Source organism: Gorilla gorilla, chromosome 13 (assembly GCF_029281585.2).
Source record: "Gorilla gorilla gorilla isolate KB3781 chromosome 13, NHGRI_mGorGor1-v2.1_pri, whole genome shotgun sequence".
NCBI lineage: Eukaryota > Metazoa > Chordata > Mammalia > Primates > Hominidae > Gorilla > Gorilla gorilla.
In genome coordinates, this window is record NC_073237.2 from 108804994 (window position 1) to 108820868 (window position 15875).

A 15875-nucleotide genomic window follows, 5' to 3' on the forward strand; every position below is an offset into this window, starting at 1 on the left:
ACAACTCCCCAGCTCCCTAAGACAGGGTGAAACAAAACAAAACAAACAAAAATAAGAAAAAACTCCAACAACAGTGGCTTAAACAAGATCAAGAGTATATCTTTCCCTTATAAATAATAAGGATCCCTGAAGCAGGCAGTTCAGAGCTGATGTCGTGGCTCAAGGGCGTCACCAGGGAACCAAGCTCCTTCCTGATGTTCTCTGCCATTCTTAAGTTCTTCTTTATGCTCCCAGGAGGCCTCTGTAGTTCCAGTCATCCTATCTTTTTCCACTTGGAAAGAAAGGGAAAGAACTAAGGGGAAAAGGTAAAAACCAGACGAATCTGTGTTTCAAGAGCTTTCCCAAAACCCCACCCAGTGACTTCCATTTAGGAGCTGATCATAATCCGGAAAGAAACAACCACGAGCACCATACTCCCGAATAAAAATCCCTAAAGTCTAAAATCCTGAAAATCAATCCTGAAAGATCAAAATCCCGAAAATACAGGCCGGGTATGGTGGCTCACACCTGTAATCCCAGCACTTTGGGAGGCCGAGGTGGGTGGATCACGAGGTCAGGAGATTGAGACCATCCTGGCTAACATGGTGAAACCCCATCACTACTGAAAATACAAAAAGTTAGCCGGGCATGATGGCAGGTGCCTGTAGTCCTAGCTACTTGGGAGGCTGAGGCAGGAGAATGGCGTGAACCTGTGAGGCAGAGGTTGCAGTGAGCCGAGATTGTGCCGCTGTACAATCCAGCCTGGGCGACAGAGCGAGAATCCATCTCAAAAAAAAAAAAAAAAAAAAATCCCGAAAATACAATTCTGGAAAAAATTTAAAGGATACTTATTTTACATTTTTAAAAATTTTTATTTTTATTTGACAAACATAAAAACACAGCAGAACACTTCATAGGTCACTTTATAAAATAAAATAGGCAATATTAGCATACAAATTTTTGCAAACGGAAACACTCAGGTATATTAATGACAGTTTCATGGGTATAACAGTTATGAGCAGATGAACCATATTCAGGAAGAAATAGCTTTTACAACTGAGGTCATCTGAAATACTGTGACAGACAACCTCAGTCTTTTGATGACATCCATCAAAACCGTGACGGGTCATCACTGCATATGCAGTCCAAAGAGCTACTAAGATCTTGAGAAATTTTATTTTTCACAAATGCAGATGTATGAAAAGGATATCTCTTCATTTATTAAGGACATGTCAGTGCTTTTATGTACACAGACAGTGCTTACACACAGTCAACATTGTGGTAATGTACCTTTTTGGAGTCAAATTTGCAAAAAGTACATAAAATAAATTAGAACTCTGTAAGTCTTCCCGATGTTTATACCTCCAGTTTTGGAAATGATAAGATGAAATACATAGCATAGCACATTGTAAGATAAATAGTGCTTGGCCCAGCATGGTGGCTCAAGCCTGAAATCCCAGCACTTTGGGAGGCTGAGGTAGATCGCTTGAGCTCAGGACTTCAGGACCAGCCTGGACAACATGGCAAAACCCCATCTCTACAAACAAAAAATTTAATACAAAAATTAGCCAGGTGTGGTGGTGCGCACCTGTGGTCCCAGCTGCTAGGGAGGCTGAGGTGGGAGGGTTACCGGAGCCCAGGGGGCAGAGGTTACAGTGAGCTGTGATCTCACCACTGCACTCCAGCCTGGGCAACACAGCAAGACCTTGTCTCAAAAAAAAAAAAAAAAAAAAATAGAGCTGCCAATTTAAGAATAGGAAAACTAAAAAAAAAAAAAAAAAAGAAAAAAATGACATATGACAATGTGTGTTACAGGGATATATTATGGCAGTTGCATGGAGGTAGTCTGTAAGAACTGGCCGACTTTCATGATCATTAACTGTATTTTGAAGTGTTGCATCTTGATGAATAGCTGCTTTTTGTCTTTTCGGACATGGCTCTCGTTGGAGAATATGTTCACATTCCTTCTATATGTGGTACTGTTCTTTTTGAAATTCTTGTATGATTCCTTATACAACAACATGAGCATTGCCTATTAAATTTCCCCGTTTTCTGTGCCATGCTTCTGTATTGTGAGTAGGTGGAAATTCATTCTACATGTACTCATACAGAGACCACAAATTTGGCAGAAGCAATACTGGTGATGAAACAGCAACACCATTGCATTAAGTGTCTTCTTATCCTATTGTGCACATAATTATTTTTGAACTAGTCAGTACTTTGCTGGCTTCTTCAGGCAATATGGCTTTAATTCATTAAAAGCTTCTGGAATGTCATCTTGCTGAAAGGAATGCCAGTGCAGGCAAATGACGCTTTTAACTGAGGTTTGTATCATTGCCATATCATTGTAGCCAATCCGCTCATCTGAATTTCCTGCCAAATGCATTAGGCTGAATGGGAAACAAACTTTATTGGTAACACTTTGAAATTCCTTTTAGAATTCTTTTTTTTTTTTTTTTTTTTTTTGAGACGAGTTTTGCTCTTGTCGCCCAGGCTGGTGTGCAATGGCATGATCTTAGCTCACTGCAACCTCCGCCTCCCGGGTTCAAATGGTTTTCCCGCCTCAGCCTCCCGAGTAGCTGGGATCACAGGTGTGCGCCTCCGTGCCTGACTAATTTTTTTTGTATTTTTAGTAGAAACAGGATTTCACCACATTGGCCAGGCTGGTCTCAAATTCGTGACCTCAAGTGATCCACCCACTTCGGCTCCTCAAAGTGCTGGAATTACAGGTGTGAGCCACTGCACCTGGCCCAAATAAGCATTTATTAAGTGCTTTACTTTTTCTTGTCATTAATACATAATTGAGTGGATAAGTTCTAGAATTTTCAGATCTAATAGGGACATGAATTGTATATAGTTGATAAACAGTGGGAATGATTTTGAAAGTGCAATTTATTAGCTAACGTGAAGCATGTGCTAGTTCTTCTGTGTTAGATTTAGTGGTAAATATAAGAAATCTGTCTTTGACAGTCAAATCACTAATCAAGAATAGTTCACCGTTTAATGTTTTTTGTTTGTTTGTTTTTTAACATTGAAGAACCTCAGTATCAACAAGTATCTTTGGTTCAGAAGGTCACTGAGCTTGTTGAATTCTTTTTATTTTCTGCTGGAGGGCGTTTTTTGAATGGAAGCATGGTGCTATACGTGAAGGGGCAGAAGTCTTACATGATTGAATAATTTGGCCGGGGAGATTTCTTGCACTTTTGGCCTGTGTTTTCACTTCTGTGATCTTTGAAACACTTGCTGCACTTGTATTTGGAGGGTGGTTGTGGTCTACAGATTTTGTAAGTATATGCTATCCATCTGAAAGTCTGCTTGTTGCTTGTCTGCTGCAGTTAAACAATTTTCTGCTTGTGCAGCACCAATAATAATTAGCTTTTAAACTTTTATCTTTCACCATTTAGTAACCTTGTATATTTAACTTATCACAGCCCTTTTGCAAGGGAACATTTCGTAGTCTCTTCTGTTGTGTTGTAAGGAATACAGTAAGAAGGAATGATACTTGGCTTTGCCAGTACCAAATCTGTGTTAGTCAAGATTCTCCAGAGAGACAGAACTAATAGAATATGCATATATACATGAGAGGGGATTTATTAGGGGAATTGGCTCATGCGATTATGTGGCTGAGAAGTCTTACAACAGGCTGTCTGCTAGCTGGAAACCCTGGGATGCTGGTATAGTGGTTCAGTCCAAATCCAAAGGCCTCAGAACCAGGGAAGCTAATGATGTGACTCTCAGCCTGAGGCTGAAAGGCCGGGACCTGGGAACTGCTGGCGTAAGTCCCAGAGTCCAAAGGCTGGAGGCCTCCAGTTCTGATGTCCAAGGCAGCGAAAGAGAAGCCTGTGCTAGCTCTCAGAGAACAATTCACCTTCTGTATTTGTTCTGTCTGGGGCCCCAGCTGATTAGATGGTGCCCGCCAACAGTCAGGCGAGATCTTCACGTAATCCACTCAGACTCACACACTAATCTCTCCTGGAAACACCCTTACAGACACACCCCCAAATCATGCTTTACTAGGTTTCTAAGTCTTCCTTAATCCAGTCAAATTGACACCTGAATTTAAGTCCACAAGTTCACCCCATGTCAGTTTATATGCATTTCCTTAAACCATACTTAATTTCCAAATAAAGACAATAACAAGGTAATAGTTCCACCTAACATGATGTAACTATCCTATGATTGTGATTTTGGGGATGTTAGACTTTAGGGATTTTGATCTTTCGGGATTTCAACATTTGGAACTATGGCGTTCAGAATTTTGTCTTTCAGGATTATGATCCGAACCCCTTCCATTTACGTGTCCTTGGCCATGACTGTGTCATAGGGCCACCCTTGCTCCAGGGGAAGCTGGGAAAAATATTTTAGTGAGCACATTGCTGCCTTAACAAATTTGGACTCTCTGTGAGGAGTAAGAGAGAATGGACACTGGGTAGGCAAAATAGCAGTCTCTGCCACACCAATTAAATATTAATAGCTATGTTAAGTTCAAAACAGACTGGGATGCAGTAGCTCATGCCTGTAATCCCTGAGCTTTGGGAGGCTGAGACAGGAGAATTGCTTGAGCCCAGTTCAAGACCAGCTTGGGCAACCTAGGGACACCCCTAGGTTAAAAAATAAAAAATAAAAAAATAAATAAAAACAAAAAATAAAAATAAAAAAATAAAAAAAAAAAAAAAGTTCAGAACAAACACACAAACCAATCTATGTCTTTTTTTTTCTTTTTTTTAACATTTCTACTTTAACCAAAGTTATATGAAAGGAACATAAATAAGTCTAAATTTCTAGAGTATGAAGGAAATGTAAGATCATGTAGTCCTGGCATTTTAGGCTTAGAGATAATTAGTGCCTTGTCTGAGACCACAGGAGCAGTTCCAGGCTTGGGATTTCAGGTTCCTGACTCCCACGCCAGTCAATGTTCTTTCTGTTTACATGGCTGCTTCATGAACTCTGGGAGCTCATCTGTCACTCTTCTGCGTATACAGGGTGGCTGGGTTTGGGTTACACTATCCGGGAGAAAACTGTCTAATCCCTTGAATGATTACAATAAAAGTGATCTGAGGAAAATTTATGTGTCTGACTTGAGAGAGTCTTATACGTTCACTTTGTAAGTGTTGATGGTGCTGGCAGTATGTAAACATTCATTCATTCTTCATTCATTTATTCGACAACGACTGCATACTAGACAATAGGTTATAATGTCCCAAGAACAGGACCATGCCTTTTGAATTTCCATATCCTCAAGTAGGTCCTCACTGACGAGTCAATAATTAAGTCATAGTTTCTGCCTTCAGGAAATTCTTAGGTCTGAGAGACAGACAAGCAAATCAATGATAACAGTACAGCAAAGGCAAATCCCTTGAGATGATACAGGCATGGGTGAAGGGAAGCTAAATAAATCTCTGAGGCAGAAAGGAGGTCTGGAAAGATGCCAATAGGAAGTAGCCCCGGGTTCAGTTTTGAAGAGGCTGGCCAGGTGAGGAAAGAGAAGGGCAGCATATCAAGCCAAAGAATCAGTTTCTCACCAGTAGGGGGTTTAGAGAAGAGGGGACCACAAGAAGTGTGGGAAGAGGCCATGGTCGTAGGAAATGAGGCTTGAGAGGTGGCCGTGGCCACATCAACAGAGACCTTAATAGTATGTTAAAGGATTTGAACTTACCTAACCTCCCTGACAGGGCGCCATGGAGTCAGGGCAGGGAATGGCTCAGGTGTCTGTCCACTTTGGTGTAACCACCTGACATTGTGGTTAGACCATGGTGCCTGACTGCAGAGCACCAGCGGGGCACCTCTTGTCACCCACAGCTGCAGACAGCCAGGGCCGACAAAATCACAAATAAAGATTCCTGTGCCTCCCTGACCAGTGCTCCCAGGACCCCCCTCTTGGCAGAGCCTTACTAACCTTTCCAGCCCCTTGCAGACTCCACATGTCCCCATTCACTTTCCTACCCATCATGTTGTCCTCACTCCTCAGGGACTCCTAACAAGGGCTTCTTTTTGTCTCCTGCCTAATAAGGAATGATTTGCTTCTATTTGGTAGTTGGTTAATGCTTGGCTTTACGAGACCCTCAGGTGGTAGAAAACACCAGATGTACTTTGTAACCTCTAATGGTGGGATGAAAGGCAATATTTCAGGAATTGCAGACAGCCAGGAGACAGGAAGCCTGGTCCTAAGAGTGGTTAGAGCAGGGCCTCCCGCTTCCCCATCCTGGCTTCTTTGGTCTACAGCCTTCCCCTCCAGCAGGTCTCCTCCCAGTCTGTTCTCCCTTCTCTGCTTTTCTTTCCCACTTCTCAAATCGAGCCCCTCATCCTCTCCTTGGACTCCCAGTTGCGTTGTCTTCTGGTGCCCAGTAGAGGACTGGCTTGCTTTCTCTGACCTCCGTCCTGAGATGGATCTAAACCTCCTTTGTTGGCTCTGCCTCTAGTAGTGAAGTTTCTGATGACAAAGGGTGTTATTGGAGCTGCATCCTCTTGGTTAATGCAAGTAACAGACACAATTTTATTATTGAGGGACCATCTGAACCTCTCTGTCAGTGACTTTGGAAGTAAAATGTACCATGGAAAAGCTCATTTCTTTATTGCTTGTTTCTCTTTTTCTTTCTCTCCTTTCTTTCCCCCCTTAGGCAGGAATTATTATAACAATAAAGAAAAGTAACAAAATTTTTCTCCAAATCCCACAACCATCAGTCATCAGCTGTTTTTACTTTTCCCGGTATTCTCTTCCAGTCCCTGCTCATCTACAGCTACCTTAACTAGATTCAGTTTTGAAGTGCGTTTCTTTTTTATGCCAAATGATCATATTTGGAACAAACTGAAGTAATTGAGCTATAGGATTATCTTGGGTAATAATGGCTTCTTCTTTTGATTATTTCCCTTTAGGAGTGACACTGCTGATCCTGTAACATGGAGGATTGTCTTCATACCTCATCTGAGAATCTGTCCAAATTGGTCAGCTGGGCCCACAGCCATGGGACTATTTGCAGCCTCATTCCAAACCTGAAACACTTGCTTTCTGAAGGTTCCCATGGGAACCTGACAGCAATGTGGGGCTGTAGTGCTGGCCATGCTTATCACTGGCCACTAACAGCTACTTGCAGAGCTGGGTCCCAAGAGAGGGTCTGTTTCCAGGATAACAGAAGTTTTAACTCTGATAGTCCCAGTATAATCGGGGTGCCCTCTGAGACACAGACTAGCCCTGTTGAAAGGTACCCTGGGAGACCAGTGAAAGCAAAGCTAGACTGTAACCGGACCAGAGACTCTTGTGACTTCTCCTACTGTAGTGAGCCCTCTGAACTGGATGAAACTGTTGAAGAATATGAAGATGAGAACACCCTGTTTGACATGGTTTGTGAGTCTTCTGTTACAGATGAGGATAGTGACTTTGAACCCCAAACCCAAAGGCCTCAAAGCATTGCTCGCAAAAGAGCTGGGGTAGTCCCATCTTCCCTCCATTCAAGCTCCCAGACGCAGACGGTTGACGAATGCAGCAATGATGTCATCATCAAGAAAATCAAACAAGAAATCCCCGAAGATTATTACATTGTGGCAAATGCAGAACTGACAGGAGGAGTAGATGGACCAGCCCTGTCCTTGACACAGATGGCAAAACCCAAGCCTCAGACTCACGCTGGTCCCTCCTGTGTAGGGTCTGCTAAACTGATTCCCCATGTCACATCTGCCATCAGCACGGAGCTAGACCCACACGGTATGTCTGCATCCCCCTCTGTGATCTCCAGACCAATTGTCCAGAAGACTGCTAGGGTATCTCTGGCTTCACCAAACAGAGGACCCCCTGGTACACATGGCACCAACCAACAGGTGGCCATGCAAATGCCTGTGAGCACATCCCATCCTAACAAACAGATCAGTATCCCCTTGTCTGCCCTGCAGCTGCCTGGACAGGATGAGCAAGTTGCCTCTGAAGAGTTCCTGTCCCATCTGCCCAGCCAGGTCTCCTCCTGTGAGGTAGCCCTTTCTCCCTCAGTTAACACAGAGCCAGAAGTGAGCTCCAGTCAGCAGCAGCCCCCAGTTGCTCCAGCCATAACCACTGAGGCCACAGCACAGTGCATACCAGGTATGGCACATGAGGCGACAGTGAGTCCCTCATCCACGCACGCCAGAATTCTGCGCCGTCAGCACTTCTAAAACCATTCACTCAGTTTGCTAGAATTCAGTCCTTTGTTAGTCATAGAAAGATAGAAACAATGACTGTGTTACATCCAGGTGATACTATAAAGGAAATTCATAAGAATTATGGCCATATCTAGTTGACGTACCTTAGGGCTGAGAGGACAGCTGTAAGATTGTTCTGTTGATATTGCAGCATTAGATTTAAGGTTGATACCTGTCAGCTGAATTTTTATATAGTAAAGTTATTTTTGAAAGTTTTAGAAATATGCTTCTCCATCAGTAGCAAGGTGTTTAGTTGCTGTTTGAAGCCAAAATAATGTTGGGTAAGGCATATCATGACAATAGACCTAATGCTTTTCGTATTATTTATTTGACTGAGCCAACTTGACATTGCTATTCATTTTAGTTGCTCTGGTAGTTAATAAGTATTTTAAAAAGCAATATACATTTCTAAAAGAGGTATTTGATCTTTTCTCTTAAAATTTAAAAGAATATGGAAACTTGCATTTCTGGAATCTGTGAGCCAATGGGAATGGATTGAGAGGAGAATGAAATAATTGTATGAGGCCCCTGCACCTGTAATTCTAACGTTCTAATGTTCTTTAATTCTGACATTCAATGTTTATTTAATCTGGGCCATTAGTATATAAAGGGGTTGGATCTCATGCTTTGGCTTCATGACTCAATTCTAGTAGGCTAGAATAGAAACGTGGACAAGGATGAACAAATGTGCAGAAATCTGTGGCATGTTTTGGTTTATTTCAGCCCTTCTCAAAAACGTCGTGTATTTTGGGAAAAGCTTCCTAGAAACCTGAGGCCCCTGTGCCTTCATCCTGAAACTTCCTTGGATTAAGTTGCTTTACAAACTTCTTTTTTCCAATTTTAGTATCAACTTTAAGATTCCCAAAGAAGACCTTTCATTTATGATTTTTTTGAAGACATAGTCATGGTGTTATTAAGAAGATATTCACTGAAAATATTTATATCCTGATTGAAAATTATGCTTTTCAGTTTATTCACTTTTATCTTTTTTTAAATAATAGTTTTATTGAGATACAGTTCACATATAAAATTCACTCTTTTAAAGTGTACAATTCAGTGGGTTTTGGTGTATTCATAGAGTTGTACAACTGTCGCTATTATCTAATTTCAGAATATTTTCATCACCCCAAAAAGAAATCCCATACCCATTTAACAGTCACTTTTTCCCTCCTCTTAGTTCCTGGCAACTACTAATCTGCTTTCTGTCTATGGATTTTCCTATTCTATATGTTTCATATACATGGAATCATATATTATGTGGTCTTTTGTGACCACCCTCTTACACTTAGCATTATGTTTTCAAGGTTAATCCATGTTGTAGCGTTTCTTTCCTTTTTATTGCCAAATAATTTTGTTGTATGACTATACCATATTTTATTTTTCCTTTCATCAGTTGATGGACATTGGGGTTGTGTTCATATTTTGGCTATTATGAATACTGCTGCTGTGAACATTTGTGAACAGGTTTTTGTGTGGGTGTGTATGTTTATCTTGCTTGGGTAACTACCTAGGAGTGGAATTGCTGGGTCCTGTGGTAACTTTGTATTTAACTTTTTGAGGAGCTGTCAAACTGTTTTCCCAAGCAGCTCCATCATTGTACAGCCTCACTAGTAATCTATAAAGGTTCTTACTGCTCCACATTGTCACCAACACTTGTTATTTTTCGTGTTTAAAAAAATAATAAATATCCTATTGGGTGTGTGAAGTAGTATCTTATTGGGGTTTTGATTTGCATTACCCTAATGACTAATGGTACTGAGATTTTTTTCATGTGCTTGTTAGCCATTCGTGCATTTTCTTTTGAGAAATATCTACTCAAATCTTTTGCCCATTTTAAAATTGCCTTCTTATTGGTGAGTTTTTGGAGTTCTTTATGTGTGCTGAATATGAGATCCTTATCAGGTATATAATTTGCAAGTATTTTCTCCCATCTCATGGATTGTCTTTTTCTTTCTTTCTTTTAAAAAATATTTTAATGAATTATACTTTGATCATTGAATAACAATGTGGTCCTTGACTAATCTCATCATGAGACAAAATGTTATCTTTATTAGGCTGGTGAAAGTCTTTGTTCTAGGAAGTCTGACTCTTGATATATGTAGGATATAAGTAGCACCTTTTCACTTAAATGGTTATGAACTTAGTTCTAGTTTATTTATTTGAACTCTCCTGCCTTTTTTGTTTTTTTCATTTAAATAGGGTAGAATTCAGAAATGTATTTTGCCAAGTGATCCAGTGTACCCAGTTTGGTGAGAGTATTAGTTGTGTTGCATACCTTTTCACTAATCCCTGCAAAGCAAGATGCAAGACTTTTCTGCATCTGCCTTGTGGATAGTAAATGAGGCACTGAGGCGCTTTGCTAAACCATATATGAATATATTACTGTCTCATTATTTTGGGAAAGAAATTCAGCCTATTTGAAAAAAAAAACGAATCCATTTATTATTGTGTATATTACATTCTCTTAGGTTTTTTTCTTCCCTCATGGAAATTGCACTTCTTATATTAGCTATGAAAAGCTGGCATAGCCAAAGAGAGCACAGAATATATGCTATCATAAATTGTGATTTGGCTTTACTCTCAGAGGAGGATTAGTTTGGCTTGGAGGTAAACCTTTAAGAAAAACAGTATGAAGACTGGTCTTGACGATTTTCCAAGGATGGTCCTCATATTTTGATCCATTGTTCTCGGGAAGGGTATCATATTGCTAAGATGTCATTAGCTTTAGAGAAATACTGTTTGAACTGGAAACAGCAGTGGGACAAATAAAAATCAGACTCATATTTTTCTTTTGAGTGAACTGTATAAAGTTAACATAAAATTTACTTTTTACTTTAGTACCTAACTAGATTCTGTGTTCTAAAGTTTTATGTGTTTGTGTTTGCATGTTTATTTATAGTAGATAATCTTTCTAAACATAGATTTTTAAAAATTTAGAATCTAGCACACCCAGATGTATGTGAATGACTTTGTTATGGATGGACCTTACACAGTTAATATGTAAAGCATACTTGGGACTAAGCAAAGAAGACAGGTTCTGAAAGCTAAGTCAGGTTCTTTTAAAATGGATGCTCTGTACTGAGTCTTTATCAGATCATTGCAGAAATACTGCGTATCTTTAGATAATGTTTTTAAAATAAATAATTTGACAAATGACTATTGAGTCAGCCAGAAACAAAGAGAAATTGTTCCATTTTGTTTGGTTTTACTGTTGCCATTTAAATTTGATTCCCATAGTGGAAAATCATCCCTACTTCTGTTCAGAGCTGAACTCATAAAATTATAAAATGTTAATCAAGGTATAGATAAAATCATTAATTTTCATGTCAATCCTGCCATACTGCTCGATCCAAATCTTAGCAAACAGTGAGTAAAGAGGGCATCTATTATTAGAAGAATTATTGACTACATACTAGTAGCTTGGATTCCATTAATTTTTGAGGTTTTATGTAAATTTGGGGCATTTGTCATAATGACATTTAAATCTCTATCGCATCATGAGTTAGGGTTTTACGTGTATATTATATTTCTTCAATATACTTACATACACATAGCTTCTTTTATGATTTTGTGCAAGGATCCCTTTTATTAATCAGCTTTTTTCCCAGACGTTCTGTGGTATAAGCAATCCATTTTTGCCTGTCAGATTTGTATGTATATATATTTTTTCTTTTAAAAAAATATATTTATCTTTTTCTAATAGATTCATATGGGTTCTGCATATATTAGAAATAGTAACTCATAATCTCTCATGTATATTGGAAATACATTTCCCAAGTAGCTCATAGTCTCTCACGTATATTGGAAATATATTTCCCACTTTACCATTAGCTTTTAATTTTGTTGATGACCTTTTTTAAGGTGTGAATTTTCTTAATTTTTATGAAGGCAATTCTTTCAACATCTATCAGTCAATCAATCTTTTCTGTCTTTGGTATTTTGCTTAGGAAGTCCTTTCCATACATTGGGATCACATAAATATTTCTCTGTATTTCCCTCTTATTCTTTTATGGTTTTCTTTCTCTCTCCTCTCCTCTCCCTTTCTTTTTTTGACATTTGACTTTACAGTTAGAATACCTTTTGGGGTAGAACCTCATGTTACTATTTTTGCAGGTAGTCAGATGTCTCAGCTTCATTTGTTGAATAATTCTCATTCTCCGCTGAATTGATTCAGATACCACATTTTTGTTTATTATTGGGTCTCTTTCTTGTTTTCAGTTCTGTTTTTATTGATCTCTTTATTTTTTCTTCTGATTTTTACTGTTTGAGTATTTATTTGTATAAATTTATGGTGATTGTATTTTATACAAAAAAATGCATTCAGAAAGAAATGTAGTCTAAGTCATTTAATATGCTTTTTGAAAAATTACTCATGTAAAATTGAGTTCAGTGAGCTTTTAAAAATTGATTAAGGTATATATTACTGCCAGTTATTTGGTCTGTGTTGACATAATAGATAATGGTTTCTCTTGTCAGAAGCAAAAAATCTGAGTTGAAATAAGTTAAAGGAGAGAATTGACTGCCTTATAGTCCAAGGACAGATTTTCAAACCAGCTTTCACTCAGGCTCAGACAGCATCAAGTTTCCCTCTTGCCATTTGCCACCTTGCCTTCCTCCCTATTAGATTCACCTGTTATACTTGACCCCTGCTTGGACCCAAGATGGTTGTGCTGCTGGTTTCTTGTCTAGCAGTAGACAGAACCTGTGTCACAGCATTCCCAGTCACCCCTAAACCACGCATGGGGGATCAGGCCTCCACCCTGGAAATGGTATTGAGACCAAGCCTAAACAAACTACATAGCTGAGTGTGAGCGTGGGGTGGAAGTATTCTTCCAAGAACATTCTAGGTATGATTCTTGAGAGGGGCAGTAAACCAGAGATTGCTACTACTGTTTATGGGAGGTTTGTTTTGTTTTCTTTTGAGCATTTAGTTTTTTTTATGTGGGCAGATAAGAAGAGTTGTTACGTGTTTTATTTAAAGGCAGTGTATATTGGAAAAGTGTTCTAAGTGTGGAAATATGTATAAATATGTGTGCTTGTGTATACATACATATATATGTATATATATACATAGACACATATTTTATGTATTTCTTTATTCCATGAGAAATATATGCCTCTTCTTACAAGAAGAAACAAGACTAACTGGGCACAGTGGCTCATGCCTGTAATCCCAACACTTTGGGAGGCCAAGGCGAGTGGATCACCTGAGGTCAGGAGTTCAAGACCAGCCTGGCCAACATGGTGAAACTCCATCTCTTCTGAAAATACAAAAATTAGCCCAGCGTGGTGGCAGGCGCCTGTAGTCCCAGCTATTCAGCAGGCTGAGGCAGGAGAATTGCCTGAGCCCAGGAGGCAGAGGTTACAGTGAACCAAGATTGTGCCACTGCACTCCAGCCTGGGCTCCAGAGCGAGACTCCATCTCAAAAAAAAAACACAAAGAAAGAAACAAGACTAAAATTTATTTTCTTAGCCATTTCTTAACCTTTTCCTGTAGTTTCCTGAAGGAAGAGCTGAGGCATAATTTTTGAAAAATAAGAGAGACAAAGTAAAAATTCAGCTTTTTATTTTTGCCATCATTTTCTTCCTTATCACAAACCGGGTACACATCTGAAGATTGATATGGCAGGCAGCTCTGGGCTGAGAGAGTGGAGCCTGGGCACCCGGAGCTTAGAGTCTGATGTGTTTATTTATTTTTATTTTTTTCTCAGATCTCTTAGAGATGAATAGAATCAGATGTATTTGAGTTGATTCCTTACTCTGCCTCCTGCTGGCCTTGTGACCTTAGCTACGTCATTTCACTTCTCTGAAACTCAGTTCCCTCATTTGTAAAGTAATGATAATGTCTGCCTGTCAGGGTTATTGTGAGGACCAAATGCAAAAATATAGGTAAAGCACTAAAGAGAGTACCTGACATATGATAAACATTCAATAAATGGATAATAGCCGCCTTTATTAATATTTTTATTTTCATCATCATCATCATCATTAGATTGTGCTCAGTACTCTGTGAGAAGTGAAGTAGATTCTGGTTTCATGTAGTTACACCCATTTGTCTACTAAAATATGGTCCTTGGACCAGTATCACCACCAGCATTACCTGGGAGCACATTAGAAATGCAGAGTTTCAGGAGGCTGTGAGGAAAGACCAAAAACGCTGTGTCTGCCCAGCCTCCCCCAAGCCCTCAGTGCCCAGGGCCAGATCTGGGTGCAGGAGCGGAGATTAATAGGAAAGTCTAGAGCCTTATTTCCCTCACTCATCCAGGAAGTGAACCTTGGAACTGATCTTTGGGGGCATTCTTTTCCAGATATAGGAAGTCATACACTAAAGGGGAAGGGAAGGAACATTGAACCCTGCTCACAGGCCTGATACCTTTCAACACTAGTTATCCCATTTAACCTCTGTCACAATCCTGTTAGGAACTGGAGAGCTGAGATCTCAGAGAATGTGCAGCTACCCAAGAACACCACCAAGGTGAGGTGAAGGGACTCACTGGAAGCCTTGGTTTTCTTGGTCACGTCTGAGATCAGACCAGACTCAACTCTTCCCTGACATGCTAGTCCTGGGGGATGCATTCAGCCCACCTCTTGTTGCCACCTTTCCCCACTGTCAGAGCCACATACCCATGAATGCAAACTCACTGCAGTTGAGCAGCCCTATTACCTCATTAGGGAAGCTTCACCGCTTCAGCGCTGGGAAGGCATAGGCACTGGTTTCAAGTCTACAGACAGTATCAGGCTTAGGAAAGGAAAGGCGTGACAGTCACACTGTCACATTTTTTGCTCATTTACTTGAGTAGTAAAGAGTTGGGATAGCACAACGGGTGACTGTAGTCAATAATAATTGTACATTTTTAAATGACTAGAGGAGTATAATTGGATTGTCTGTAACAAAGGATAAATGCTTGAGGGGCTGAATACCCCATTCTCCATGATGTGATTATTACACATTTGCATGCGTGTATCAAAATATCTCATGTAACCCATAAATATATACACCTACTATGTACCCACAAAAATTAAAAATTAAAAAATTTTTAAAATAAACAGTTGTTAGGCCAAGGGACCAAGAGAAAGCAGAGAGAGTGGAATATGAATGGCTGTAAGAGTGACTTGTTCTCACCTGCTCAATGATTCAGCAGCTCAGGCAAACATAGACATCTCTGAAGACCTAAGCCATGTCTCAGGACACTTTCAGGTCTTACTCGCCATCCACATGTGGGATCTAGAGGACAAAGGACTATATTAGGCAAGTGACAACTCAGCCCTCTAATCCTTTAGAGGATCAGATAGAGTGGCCTAGTCCAAAGAACAGCTCTTATTCCAACTAAAAGGAGGAGAAACAGCAATCGCCCTGAAAAAAAAAAACCAGACAAAAAAACCGAATCCATAACCAAAGATGACAGCTTCTGTTCAGTACCCACTAGTTCTGTGGAATGAGTTCCCATGCTTCCTATGAAGGGCGGAGGGAAGGATTCAGTGACATGGACATGGCTGTCACTGAAGCAGCACGTACAATTCTCTGGCATTGACAGGGGCTTGTTACATGTTTATTGAATGAATCTCTCCGAAAAGAAAACAGAAATGCAGAATCTCAGGCTCCACAAAATCAGAATCTGCATTTAAAAAGATCTCCAGGTGACTTTGTATGTGCGTTAGAGCTTGAGAAGCAGTGATCTAGGAAATTCAGGTTACAGCCTACATTGTCATTTCATCTGGCCACCCAGTAA

The 15875-nt window shown here is 39.9% G+C and overlaps 1 protein-coding gene across 4 annotated transcripts in view; it reads left to right on the top strand.

Moving 5' to 3' along the window:
- Positions 1–15875, top strand: part of KIAA1958 (KIAA1958 ortholog) — a 175850-nt gene that overhangs the window by 77242 nt on the left and 82733 nt on the right. For all 4 annotated transcript variants that reach the window (XM_063696996.1, XM_063696998.1, XM_063696997.1 and 1 more), the window contains exon 2: positions 6853–8047. In XM_063696996.1, the coding sequence (XP_063553066.1) occupies positions 6877–8047 (1171 nt within the window). In that variant the 5' untranslated portion in view covers positions 6853–6876. The remainder of the gene's footprint in view (positions 1–6852; positions 8048–15875) is intronic.